Source organism: Jaculus jaculus, chromosome 2, assembly GCF_020740685.1.
Source record: "Jaculus jaculus isolate mJacJac1 chromosome 2, mJacJac1.mat.Y.cur, whole genome shotgun sequence".
NCBI classification, from domain to species: Eukaryota; Metazoa; Chordata; class Mammalia; order Rodentia; family Dipodidae; genus Jaculus; species Jaculus jaculus.
The window spans coordinates 56,765,644-56,779,786 of NC_059103.1; the positions used below are offsets into that span (position 1 = coordinate 56,765,644).

Here is a 14,143-nt window from a genome sequence, read left to right on the forward strand (position 1 = left end):
ACCTCAAGGTCTGTCCCTAGTGACACACTTCCTTCAGCAAGGCTGTCCCTTCTACAGGTTCCAGCAGTTGGGACTAAGTTGGAGGCTTACTTATAAACACTTGACGCTATGGGGGACATTTTGTTTTCAAACCACCACACTTAATAAGCTATCTCTCTAACCCCCATATGATGTTTAATTTATGATGTTGTTTTTTGATTTTTTTGTTCATTTTTATTTATTTATTTGAGAGTAACAGAGAGAGAAAGAGGTAGATAGAAAGAGAGAGAATGGGCGTGCCAGGGCTTCCAGCAACTGCAAATGAACTCCAGATGCATGCACCCCCTTGTATATCTGGCTAACATGGGTTCTGGAGAATCGAGCCTCGAACTGGGGTCCTTAGGCTTCACAGGCAAGTGCTTAACCGCTAAGCCATCTCTCCAGCCCTATGCTGCTGTTTTGATAAATAACTTCATAGAGTAATAATGTCCATCTAGTTCACAGCTTTTTCATGACCTGGTTAAGAAACAATTTGCTTTGTATTTTTAACATCTTAATTGTATGTTAAACAGAAGTTCTTTTCTGGTCATATTATATTTGGAATTCTAAATACCTCTATTTATGATTGTAATATCCTCTTGATGGATCATTCCCTTGATAAGTAGGATCTCTCTTTGAACTTCTTCTAATCTCTTATCAATTTATTCTAGCTTAGTGATGGTAGCATCCACATGATTATCGATCCTTTGTTGCTTTCCTGCAAGTTCTAGCAGCAGGTTGGTCAGGGTTTCATTGCTCATAGCTTCAATTTGATGTTCTGATCCTAATGACTCTTCTATGTTTTGGTTAGACGTATTCCTTGTAGGACTCAGTGATCTAACTGGATTTTCTTGCATTTGATTGTTCATGCTATTTCTTTGGTGCTGTGGTCTGCCCATGACAGAGTATGGGCATGTAGGTGGGTGGATCAGCCTGGCCTCTAGCACAATGGGAATCTGAGGCACCCTGGGGCAGTTTCCAAGCAGCCTGGGCTTTGGCTCCCACTTGCCAAAGCCTCCTATTTACTGCTTGAGAGGGGCACCAAAGTTGCCTGAATTCTCAAGTGGTAATGTGCCAAAGCTGCCTGCGTTTGAGCTTAGAGGGACACTGAGGTACCAAGCCCTGAAGCAGCCCAAATTTTGGCTGGGAACACTGGGACCTGGAAACAATCTGGGCTCCCCCGCCACAGGAGAATGGGGATGGCTGGCTCGGCAGACAGGTAAGGGATGGCACCTGAGCTGGCACAAGAGAGAGACACGGTCTGGGCTTGTGTGGCAGTTGCTGTGGGACTGGGCATTGCTGAACATGTAGTGGCAGGAGCAGTAATGTGGGCAAGTGGGCAGAGTAGTTTAAGCTTCCGCATGCAGGGATCAATTGGCACACAATCAGAGCACGGCAGCAGTGGTGGCGGGGTGGGGGTGGCGGCTATTTAGTAGCAGGGGTGTGCTACCCACCAGCAAGGGGATCTGCAATTCCCTGTTTTCCCCCCCTCTGTGCCCTCCCACTGACAAGACCCAGAAAACCCTTAATGTCTTGCCTTTCTGTCCCCGGTATTTGCAACGCATACAGGAGGTCACCATCTTGACCGGAAGTCCCAGTTTAGAGAGAATTTGATAGGTGTAGGCCTTCTTGTAGCCCAAGAATGGTGGGAGCTTGATACTGGAGAGCAAACTCATTATTTGGATATGATTCTTACTTGTTTTCCAGTTCCAGCAGTGGGTTCCGTTTCACAGAGTGGATCTGCCAGCCAGTCCAAAAGCATTTGGTTACCCAACATGGCTGTATGCCACTATTGCGCTTGGGTGAGCATCACATCAAGTTGTTTGCTGCTGAGTAGCTTAGACCACGAGCTGCTTGGAAACAAATGTTGGCCATTTTCCCCTAGTAGCTCATGTAGCACCTTCTGTCAGTAGACGAGCTAACTGGGCACTGGCTTTCTTCCAGATTCCTGCCAGGTCTCTCCATGTTCCATACCAACAACATATGGTATCTTTAGCAGTAGGGTCTTACTATTAACCTTTGTTGGGTCATCAAGTACTCTGACAGAATTCTGTCTTCTTTTGGGAAAACTTGTAGGTCTTTCTGATTAACAGTTCACTGTGGATGTTAACTGCATCCTGGTACTGGGTGTTACAGGCCAGAGCCAAGTGAAAAGAAGGAAGAAAAAGATAGGTAGTAGGAGAAAAAGATGATGACATTAAATTAAAAGAGAGATTAATGGAGGGGGGGGATAGGATGGAGAGCAGAGCTATGAAGGAGAAGGTGGGGGAGGGGAGGGGAGGGAGATACCATGGTTTGTTATCTGTAAGTATAAAAGTTGCCAATAAAAATATAAAAAAAATGAACAGAGGAAAAAAAGATAGGTAATATAAAAGAGAAAAAGAGAGACAGGAGAAAATTAAGATTAGTCTTCATCATACCTCTCCAGGGCCCTTTGATTCAGGTGTTTTCTCTGAGAACCTGATGAAGGCTCAACCGTTAGTCTGTCTCTCAGGATATAGGATTTTATGGTATCAGTTCTATTTAGGTCCAATTTTGTGCCCCCTATTACCCTCCCCTTCAGTCCCACCCTCCCTGTTGTCTGGTCCTCTAGATGCCTATTAGGTAGGTCAGCATCTCGAGCTGATCCAGGTTAGGAGCCACAGATGAGTGAGAGCATATGATGATCGTCTTTCTATGATTGGATGAGTTCACTGAGAATGATCTGTTCCAAGTTTGCCCATTTTTCTATAAATTTCATTGTGCCATTTTTCCTTACTGCTGTGTAGAATTACATTGTGTAGATATACCACATCTTGGTTATCCATTCATCTAATGATGGACATCTGGGTTGATTCCAGTTCTTAGCTATTATGAATTGAGCATCTATAAACATGGTTGAACAAATCTCTCTGAACTGAGGCATGGTCAGCTCCTTCTTCTGCCCTGAGGATTCTTATGTCTGGTGTCTTGATTATCTCCTAAATTCATAAACATAGTGGTCTTCCACTGCCTTTTTACTGGCATTTGATTCTCTCAGCCATGTCCTCCATCCTGATTCTTATTCTTCTGTTTGGTTGAGTCTCTTTTCACGAGGTTTTTATTTAACTCATTGAGTTTTTCATTTCTAAATGTTTTTTTTTTTTTTTGAAATATGTTTCCTTGCTGAGTTTTTCTTTCATGCTACTGACTTTTTCATCCATAGTGCTTCCATAGTTTCTTACCTTTTTATGATGAGTTTTGCCTTTATATGCTAATTTTCCTCTCCAAGTCCTGGTGTAAATTCATCTCTTTGTTTTGTATCCTCTTTCAGGTCTTTGATTGTTTTTATCAGAAAACTTCATCAGGTATTGAACTTATTTCACTATCTTTATATTCAGTAGTGAGGAGTTAGGACCTTCGAGAGAAATTAAGCTGCCTTCTTGTTTTTGTTCCTTGTGTTCCTGTGCTGTGATTTGCACATTGGTTGATTCGGATTTTTTTCCATTTTTGGTGGGAGAGAGGAGAAAGGACCTTCTTGTCGCACTGTGTACTCTTGAAAGCTCAATCAATAGCCACCACCACCTAAGTAAAGAGAAAAACAACTGTTGTAGCAGCCACAGCATCATGAAAGATGAACCATGAATCCATGCAAGATACAGAAATGCACTTAAACTCAAATTCAGCCTAAGAGTACATCAATGACCATGAGACTGAAAATGGCAAAACTACCATAGAATGTGCTAAGAAATAGTTAAAATTATTTAGCATATATGTCAACACAGTGAAAGGAAGGAGTTAAGTAAGGATGGAAATAGAGGAGAAGCAAGAGTGAATGAAAGACAAGAAAATGATGAGTGGAGAAGAATGCTACGAAGAGGAAGAGAAAAAAAGCTATAGGTTGGAAAAAAGTTCAAAAAATTATAGAAATGTAAGAAGAGGATTGCAAAAGCAAAATCATAAGAGCTTTTATAAAGATAGTAACATGAAAATCAAAATACGACTGAATGTATTAGGAGAAAACATTGAGAAAAAAGAATTTTAAGAAGGATGTTATCTGGCAATGAGAAAATATATAAACAAAATAAAAGGCAATATGAAGGAGGATAAATAAAAACATCAAAAGAGAAGTACAATAACATAATAATACTCCTAAAGGTATGAAAGGAGGAGAATCACTGGATAAAAAGAAAAGGTGTTGAGCAGCTTTGTTCTGGATCCTCAGAAATTACAGACTGCCTGCACTGTGCATGGAGAATGGAAAGACCTGGTGAACTTTTGAGCTCTTGCTTTCTCTATGGTCTGTGCTGCTCCAGGGTGTTCTGGACAAATGTCTGATGTCCACTGGAGCTGTAATCACCTTGACTGTTTCCTTCTTGGTACACCAGCACTCTCTACTGGCCACACTTAGCTTTGCATCCTGTGGGCTGACCAGGTGCTCTCACCCTCCCCAGACTTCCCAGACTACATTCTGGGATGGACAATATTTTAGCTGAAGGATCTCTCCAAAATGCATTAGAAGGGTAGGAAGTAAGCATAGCCTTGAGATCTATGAGCAGGGCATCATCCTACTGTCAAGACGCCCTGAGTACTAAATCATTGGGCTCGGGCCTCTACGGATAATTTGTGGGTATCACATAAAGCCCTGGAAATTCAGAGTCCTTGGCCTCTACAGGAGGTGATGATAGGTGACTCCAAACTTTGACCCAATCGATGGCTGAAGATTGGTGGTTATCATAGTCTGGTCTTAACTCTTAATTGATGAGGTCTGCTCCTGGATGGGATTATTTTTCCCTATGTACACCCTTGCCTGAGCTGAGCCTTCTGCTTCCCTTAGGCTTGTTTGTCAGCACTGGACTGTGCTGCTCAACACCTGACTCTCTTGTTCTTCTCTCACCATAGGGACTGTGACAGGCCAAGTTGAGGTTCCGTGCCCTGTGACAGTTCCCTGAGCTCAGACCCTAGGGTAGTTCAGTATTAACAATAGGTTCTCTCTCAAGATGGTGGCCAGTCACTTCCCTCCATGTCATATAACATGAGAAAATAGCATATCTTTCCAACCCTTATGCCTTGTCTGGAAGAATCACTGTAACCAAAGCTCACAGCTGGATATCAGGCTCATGGGTCTGTAGACTTGTCCTGAGGATGGGGCTACAGGCTTTTATCTGGCTTACCTTTGGAAGAGTCTGTCAGCTATTATTACTTATTCTTCTGTGCTGCCTGTATTTTTTCTTTGTTATTTTCAGGTATTCTTTCAAAATTCCAAGGTGGAATTTTGAAGCTCTTCCCCTCTTTCTGTCATTGGAATAATCTCCTCTTTCAGATCACACTAAGGCAGCTTCTAGTCTCCCATCTTACCCAAAAGCCATTCTTTTATTTTAATAATGCTTAATAGCATAGTTCCATAGAAAATTCTGGCTATACATGAACTCCTTTTTTGTGCTTTGGTTTTGGTGTTTCAAGGTATTTGTCTAGCTCTCGTCCAGGCTGACCTGGAATTCACTATGTAGTCTCAGAGTGGCCTCAAACTCATGGCGATCCTCCTACCTTTGCCTTCCAAGTGCTGGTGTTAAAGGTGTTCAGCCTAGACCTGAACTCTTTTGAAGGTCTAGTTCCTTCCACCTTCTTCACCACAATATCCAATGTTTACAAAAGAGCCGTTGTTTTTCACTTCGTTCCCTGTTGAAAATAAAGTCACTTCTTATGGAAAATGACTTGAAGATATTAGTTTGTTGCCTGCCCCACCCCTTGCTTCCATCAAAATCTTAGAGCCAAGTCCAAGAGCTGGAGTGTGACCAGTGCACACTTGTCTCTGTTTATCATTTGCTTCAGTGCTAAGTTCTGTAGAAGGGCTGAGAAGCAGCCAGACATTGTCTCCCTGTCTTCTCCTTCCAGGAGCCATTCTTCACAGGCCAGGACACAGACAATCTGGGACACAGTGGTCCCAGCTCTGCTGTAGATGCAGCCTCATGTCTATGTGGGGGCGGGGGTGGTAAGAGAGTCACCTCCTCTGGGCATATTCACCTTGACTTAGCTTCAACTACAAGCAGTTGAGGGCAGGTGAGAAGTGTTTGAACATCATTAGCATTGACAAAAACTATGGGGATTTTTAAAGTAGATGAATTAATTGCATTTTACATCATGGATGGTTATCAGTTTATGAGGCCCAGGGGTAAAATATTGTGGTTTGATTCAGGAGTCCCCATAAACTTAGGTGTTCTGAATGCTAGTTTCCCAGCTGAGAGAGATTTGGGAATTAACGCCTCTTAGAGCAGTGTATTATTGGGGCCAGGCTTATGAGTATTATAGCCAGTTTCCCTTTGCCAGTGTTTGGCACACTCTCCTGTTGCTTGGCAAGAGTGTGATGTCCACACTCTGCTCATGCCATCATTTTCCCTGCCATCATGGAGTTTCTCCTTGAGTCTGTAAGCCAAAATAAACCCTTTTTTACCAAAAGCTGCTCTTGGTCAGGTGATTTCTGCCAACAATGTGAACCTGACTGCAACAGTCCTGTATTGCAAACCCTGAACCTCACAATCACATTACCCAACAACATGCAATTATGATCATGTCATTTGTTTGCTCAAGGCCTTTCTATGGCTGCCTAATGCATATAGAATAAAATCCACATTGTAACTACATCCTAAATAAGCACATGAATACATTTTTAATAAGGTTCACTGTGGCACAGATACTAATTAATCACACAGGACCTGCAGGGTATAAGGCAGTCGCATGGGAAACGATAGACCTTGAGGTTCAAGGATTTAGTGATGAAGGGCCATTAGCCAGGCAGACAAGGTATAATGAAGCTACTGGAAACAGTTGTGTGGAGGCGGTAATGTGAGCGCCTGGTCACTTCCCTAGGAAGGCTTTTCTCTCTGCCTTGGCTTTGCAGCTACCTCCACTCTCAGGTTCACGCTGGCCAGGTGCCCACTGTTCAAAAATAGCTCAATGGTCGCTTTTTCTGTTCCACCTGGTACAAAATCAGCTGGAAGTAATGAAACATTTCATTACTCTTATTCAAGAACTGCTAATTAAGGTGGGGATGGATCAGAAATATCTACTTTTTTAAAAAGGTTACTAATCCTAGGAAACGGCTTCCAAAGATTCTCAAACTCCATCCTGTGTCATTTCCCACATCTTTCTCCTGTCTCTGTATCTTATTTAAGAAAACATTCATGAAACAGACATCTGACAAGCTATGTAAACTGGACTGTAAATAGTTATATGTTAAGTAGTTTTTGTTAAAGAGGAAGAATTACTGACTGAGGTTAATAGCTCCCTGTAACCTGATGTTCATGAGAAAGCAAGGTAGGTAGGGCTTGCTAAAGCCTTCCATCAGCCAGAACTGGGTTTGCTCACAGATCCCCTGTTGTCAGCCGGAAGTGGGTGTGCTCACAGATCCCCCAGTTGTCAGCCGGAAGTGGGTGTGCTCACAGATCCCCCAGTTGTCAGCCGGAAGTGGGTGTGCTCACAGATCCCCCAGTTGTCAGCCGGAAGTGGGTGTGCTCACAGATCCCCCAGTTGTCAGCCGGAAGTGGGTGTGCTCACAGATCCCATGTTGTCACCCGGAAGTGGGTGTGCTCACAGATCCCATGTTGTCAGCCGGAAGTGGGTGTGCTCACAGATCCCCCAGTTGTCAGCCGGAAGTGGGTGTGCTCACAGATCCCCCAGTTGTCAGCCGGAAGTGGGTGTGCTCACAGATCCCATGTTGTCAGCCAAAGTGGGCAGCCCCTGTTGTCAGCTGGATCACAGAAGTGGGTGCCCAGAAGTGGGTGTGCTCACAGATCCCATGTTGTCAGCCGGAAGTGGGTATGCTCACAGATCCCATGTTGTCAGCCGGAAGTGGGTTTACTCACAGATCCCCTGTTGTCAGCCAGAAGTGGGTGTGCTCACAGATGCCCTGTTGTCAGCCGGAAGTGGGTGTGCTCACAGATGCCCTGTTGTCAGCCGGAAGTGGGTATGCTCACAGATCCCATGTTGTCAGCCAAAAGTGGGTGTGCTCACAGATCCCCATGCAGTCAGCCGGAAGTGGGTGTGCTCACAGATCCCCTGTTGTCAGCCAGAAGTGGGTGTGCTCACAGATCTCATGTTGTCACCCGGAAGTGGGTTTGCTCACAGATCCCATGTTGTCACCCGGAAGTGGGTGTGCTCACAGATCCCCCAGTTGTCAGCCGGAAGTGGGTGTGCTCACAGATCCCATGTTGTCACCCGGAAGTGGGTATGCTCACAGATCCCATGTTGTCACCCGGAAGTGGGTGTGCTCACAGATCCCATGTTGTCACCCGGAAGTGGGTGTGCTCACAGATCCCATGTTGTCACCCGGAAATGGGTGTGCTCACAGATCCCCTGTTGTCAGCCAGAAGTGGGTGTACTCCTAGATCCCCATGTTGACGGCCGGAATTGGGTGTGCTCATGAGCCTCTCCGGTCCGACTATGGTGATGCTTGTTCTCTATAACTCAGGGCAGAAGCTTTACATGCTGCAGATAAGTTGCCTTTAAATGATTAACTATAAAATGCTAATAAAAGTGACTCCAAAATTTTAACAACCGCCTTTGTCCCCTATGACTTGCTTTGCTTGTATCTATTGAATTAGAAACAGCTCTTGATAATGAGGGAATCTAAAGTGTGCACTTTCTTGTTGGAAAATCTTATCTCTTGAAGTACGTGGATTAAGAGATTGTGGTTGTCTGCAGTTTCTTAGTGTTTAACAGATCAGCACAAGGCACCAATCATGGGATAGGAACACACAACACTCTCTTCTCACTCCCCCTCATGGTGTCTTCTTTCCTCCTACAGAACGAGTGCATTCGAGGTGTTGGCACTTGATGGAGCCAGCTCAGGAGTCCTTCAGTTATACACAGCCCAGGACTGTGCTGACTGGCTACGTGCTGTGTCAGCCAATATCAGTGACCTGACACTTCAACAGGTGAGCTAACAGTCCAGGATTTACTCGCACTCGTGTTTGCATAAACAGTAGTGATAAAAATCGGTTATGGGCTGGAGAGATGGCTTAGTGGTTAAGCGCTTGCCTGTGAAGCCTAAGGACCCCGGTTCGAGGCTCTATTCCCCAGGACCAACATTAGCCAGATGTACAAGGTGGCATACATATCTGGAGTTTGTTTGCAGTGGCTGGAGGCCCTGGCATGCCCATTCTCTCTCTCTTTCTTTCTCTCTCTCTCTGCTTCTTTCTCTCTCTGTCACTCTTAAATAAATAAATAAATAAAAATAAACAAAAATTTAAAAACAGAATTGGTTATGTATGCTTAACCCACAGGAAAGTTGAGCCTTTATGCAGAACATGTACTTGTTTAAACATGTCAAATCTCTGACTAAAATAGCTAAACAATGAGTCACGGAAATGTACCAAACTACAAATGTTTGAATAATTCTGGGCTTTTATGTCATATGTATATATGACATAAAATACTATATATATGTATATGTGTGTGTATACATATATACATACGTACATATATGTACATTTAATTTATCCAAATGTAATGTGACACTTTTATGTTAGGAAGCCTAATTTGGGTTAAAAATATAATTCTTTGAAACAACTTGAAAATTTAAAATGGCATACCTAACCAAAAACATTTGTCTTATATTTTTATTTCAAGAATTTGAACCAGAAAAAAAAAATCTATGTCCTTAAAGTTTGGTGTTGAAAGTCAATTTTAAAAAAATATATTTTATTTATTTACTTATTTATTTGAGAGAGAAAGAGGCAGAGAGAGAGAATGGGCACACCAGGGCATCCGGCCACTGCAAGTGAACTCCAGATACATATGTCCCCTTGTGCATCTGGCTCACATGGGTCCTAGAGAATTGAATCGGGATCCTTTGGCTTTGCAGGCAAAGGCCTTAACCGCTAAGCCATGTCTCCAGCCCCAAAGTCAATTTTTTTAAGTAATAAAGAGTCAAGTTAGGAGAGAGTAAACCATCAGTCTCACATTGTCTTCCTCCCCTATAGCACTGTAAACTACAGCCATCCATGGAGCTGTGGCACAGAATTAGTCCTAAGCCATAGTGGTTTTTGCCCAGTTTCACAGCCTCACTCCTTCCCAGAATGCTCTTTCTGCATTTTCACCCCAGTTCCTGGTCTGTTCTAGGCAGCTTGGAATGGGGGCATTGGAGCAGCTTGTGACTACAGACATGACTCAACACAGCACTTGCCTCATCTTTCCTCACTCCCGTGTATTGTCCAAGCTGCTGCTAAGTGGAAGTTGGTTGAGCAATGTGGAACATTCTAAAGGCCTCAGAACCTTTATTTCTGTAAAAAAAAAAATGTTTATATATATATAATAACAACTTCATAAGGTATTATCATATTCATCCCTTTGAATCCCAAAAAGTATCTCAATAGATAATAGATAGATGGTAGGTAGATGAAAGATATATAGGTAGATGATATATAGACAGACAAATAGATGTAGAAGGTAGATTATAGGTAGATATATAAGACATATATAGACAGATGGTATATAGGCAGATAGATGGTAGGTGATAGGTAGGTAGGTAGGTCGATAGATGGATGGATGGATGATAGAATAGATTGGCACACACAAGTAGAAAGGAGTGGGTTGGGTTAATATTCTAAGATGTGTGAGGATGAAGCCCTCATCCTGGGTGACTCCCAGGCACAGGGTGGCAGGCAGCATTTGCACTTTTGGTCCTGTCTGCATCTCATTAGTTAAAAGTTTGAAAAATAATGTGGTTTGGGGGAGATAAGTGAAAAATGGGATGTTCACTGTATTCCTTGCAGCTAGCTAAGCTCATGCATAGCAGAGCCTAGCTCTTTGCCTCTTTGCACATAGTGAAATGTAAGCATCTGTCATACCACAGCTACACTCACACCATTCGAAAAAGAATGACTGTGGCTCACTGATACAGGGTTTCCCCACCCCTGCCTGCCATTATGAAACATGTTGCCAGATGACTGCGTTTACTCCAGTTTGGTTTTCAGATACGATGTGTAGTATGAAATGAACTTGTTTCCAAGGACTTTTCATGTGGCTAATTAATTTCAACTGCCAATTAGATTGAAAATGGAGGTATTAACATGTATTTAATACTGACTTCTTCCTATCCTCTCTCTGCAGATGAAAATGGCCAATAAATGCTGCTCTCCCTGTGATCAGGTAGGGTATGTTTTTTCAGTTTCATAGCATAACAAATGCCTGGAAGTAAATGCTTCCTTTATTGAAAATCAATTTGGAAGTTTTTATAGGAAAATGCTAGCATAAATTATATACTAAATTTGGTGGTCTTTGCTTCAAGTGCTACCTCAGAGCTCCTCATTTACTTGAGAATAGTGTAGGCTATCATTCTGACCAGCTGTTTTTAGAGATGTAACAGTTGTCTGAGGACAGTCATGTTCTGTAGAAAATATGGTCTGAACAAGGATGTAGATGAGATTGTGCAAACCCAGAGAGACTTGCTATGGTGTGGTAGCATTTTCTTAAATGAAATTATTGACTGAAAAACATAGCTGTCACTTCAGTGAGAACAAGAGGCAGTTTATTCTGAAGCTAAACATGAGTGAGCATGGTCCCAAAACACAGACTCAGGTTATCCCAATTTCCATGTTCCTACATGGTAAGAGCCTCATGAAATTTTTATAGTTGTAGAAAAAAGAAATACATAAATCAAGGCACTTTTCATTTCTAAAGGCATCAGATATGCAAGGACTTCTGTTGTAGGTCCCAAATACCATCTGGTGACATTCTTAGCTTTGGGTTGATGGAAGCTAGAGTTCTGTTAATACATTCCAAAAGGAGTTCCTTGATAGTCCAAAGGACATTGATGTCTGACATAGTGGTGGGCAATGAATGGCTATGAAGTATGCTCAAAATAGCCCAAGATAATTTGGCTCTGCATCAGCAACATTCCAACTCTTCACAATCAGTCATTCAGCTTTGTAGAATCTGTAACACTAAGGGCATTTTACCTGGGAATTTCCAATTTGCAAGGTCCTTATCTCTAAGCTTCTTTCTCTGGAGCCAGTGATTGATAATATGTTCACGCAGGTGGAGGGGGTCCTGTTGTCCGCACTGTTCAGTGTTCTCGCCTTGGTCCAGTATTCTGTTTTAGGGCCAAGTTCCCCTGCTCAAGTGTCTCCTCACTATCAGTGCATATTGGGCATGCCTGACTTTCTCCTTTAAGGACTACTCATTACTGAGCTTGGAAAAAACGTGGCAAAAATCTATAATTCTATTGTTTGAGTATCAGGAAGATAGATGTTTGAACCACTGTGTTATTCATTCTTTCTTTCTTTCCTTCTTTCTTTCTTTCTTTCTTTCTTTCTTTCTTTCTTTCTTTCTTTCTTTCTTTTGGTTTTCTTGTTTTTGTTTTTCTTTTGTTTTGGTTTTGGTTTTGTTTTGTTGAGGTAGGGTCTCACTCTAGCTCAGACTGACCTGGAATTCACAATGTAGTCACAGGATGGCCTTGAACTCATGGTAATCCTCCTACCTCTGCCTCCGAGTGCTGGGATTAAAGGCATGTGCCACCACACCCAGCTTGCTCTTTCATTTTTAATAGAGTCACAGTTTAATCATAAAGGTAAGGGGAATTCTTTGTATTTATAGTTCACTGGTCTCATGATCTTTTGTTTTGAGGAAGCATGCATTGTAGCCTCAAGTTAAGAAAACTGAAAGCAGGGTTTGAGAGATGGCTTAGCAGTTCAGGGGCTTGCCTGTACCTAAGGACCCATGTTTGACTCTTCAGATTCCGTGTAAGCCAGATGGACAAGGTGACATAGGCCAGCAAGGTCACACATGCACACAAGGTGGCACGTTCATCTAGAGTTAGGTTATAGCGGCTAGAGGCCCTGGCATGCCAATTCATTCTTTCTTTCTTCTCTCTCTCTCACACACAGTCTCTCTCTTTCTCTTATAAAAAAAGCCAGTCTGAGCCAGGCGTTGTGGCACATGCTTTTAATCCCTGCACTTAGGAAGGCAGAAGTAGAAAGATTGCTGTGAGTTTGAGGCCACCCTAGAGTACATAATGGATGGACTCCAGGTTAGCCTGAGCTAGAGTGAGACACTACCTCAAAAAAACAACAACATAAAACAAACAAAAAGCCAGTCTGTTGGGCTTGCCTCATAAGAAAAAAGAAAATGAAAACAATACATTCCAGTTGTTTTCATTGGTGCACATACTCTTTAAGCAGAATTCAAGAGGAAGATATCCTTGCCAATTAAATGGTGATTGAGAAGAAAGGAATTTTAGGCTGTGCTTTAAAGCCAATCCATTAGACAACATTTCTACAATGAAAAAGAAACACTAAGAAAAACTATAACAACTAGAACTTGATTCTTTTAACATTCTTTTCTAAATTAACATGAACTATGTGATCTCTACATAGCTGTCTGAGGGATTAGCTATTTTCTAATATTTCTGTATATATCTTCAAGCTAGCATAGGATTCATTAGATATTTTTACACATAAAATTTATATTCCCACTATCCTTTGTGGTTTGGGGAACAGGGGTTCTCATAGTTTTCACTAAGTAGACCCCTTTGCACAGCTCATGCATGGGCATTTTCTCTTGACTTGCTATAATGGGTTATTTACCATTGTTGAAACTTCATATCTGTTAGTGCTGCAGAACCTGGCAGCATCCTAAGAGTCAATCTTCTGAGATGGCAAGAGAGTGAGGTGGCCCTTGTCCTCAGCTCTTCTAGCTAACCCAGTGGGGACCACTGGGGTCTCTGTGACCTCAGGAGTAGACCTTTCATGGTAAGTGGGAGTAGATACATTAGGACTCCTGTGAAGGTGAAGGTGAGAGGCTGGTCTGCCAAGAACCTGCCACTGGAATGCAAAGTGTCCCTTGAGTGTGCATTTGACTGGTTTCAAAGAACACTGGGTTCCCCATGTATATTTGATTGTCACTGTGGGAGGAACAGTCATCTGTGATCAGCATGTTTTCTTGACATTGGAATTTGTCATTTCTTTACTGGCCAGCAAGTGAAATGATAGCTCTGGGTACTGCAGACCCTCTGAGGAGTCCACTCTGCCCCAAGTCATTCACACCCCAGGCAGCAGCAGCTCTTGTTTAAGTGACATCAGACCTGATGGCTCTGCTTGACCAAATCCTGGATGCTAACCCCAGAGACACCCTCCTCTGGGTCCAAGCCTCAGTTTTTTCATCTGTACTC

The 14,143-nt window shown here is 42.7% G+C and overlaps 1 protein-coding gene across 1 annotated transcript in view; it reads left to right on the top strand.

The window, feature by feature from the left end:
* Sntg2 (syntrophin gamma 2) overlaps positions 1 to 14,143 on the top strand; it is a 248,453-nt gene that overhangs the window by 165,799 nt on the left and 68,511 nt on the right. The window contains exons 10-11 of the mRNA XM_045143508.1: positions 8,780 to 8,909; positions 11,086 to 11,124. Coding sequence (XP_044999443.1) covers positions 8,780 to 8,909; positions 11,086 to 11,124 — 169 coding nt within the window. The remainder of the gene's footprint in view (positions 1 to 8,779; positions 8,910 to 11,085; positions 11,125 to 14,143) is intronic.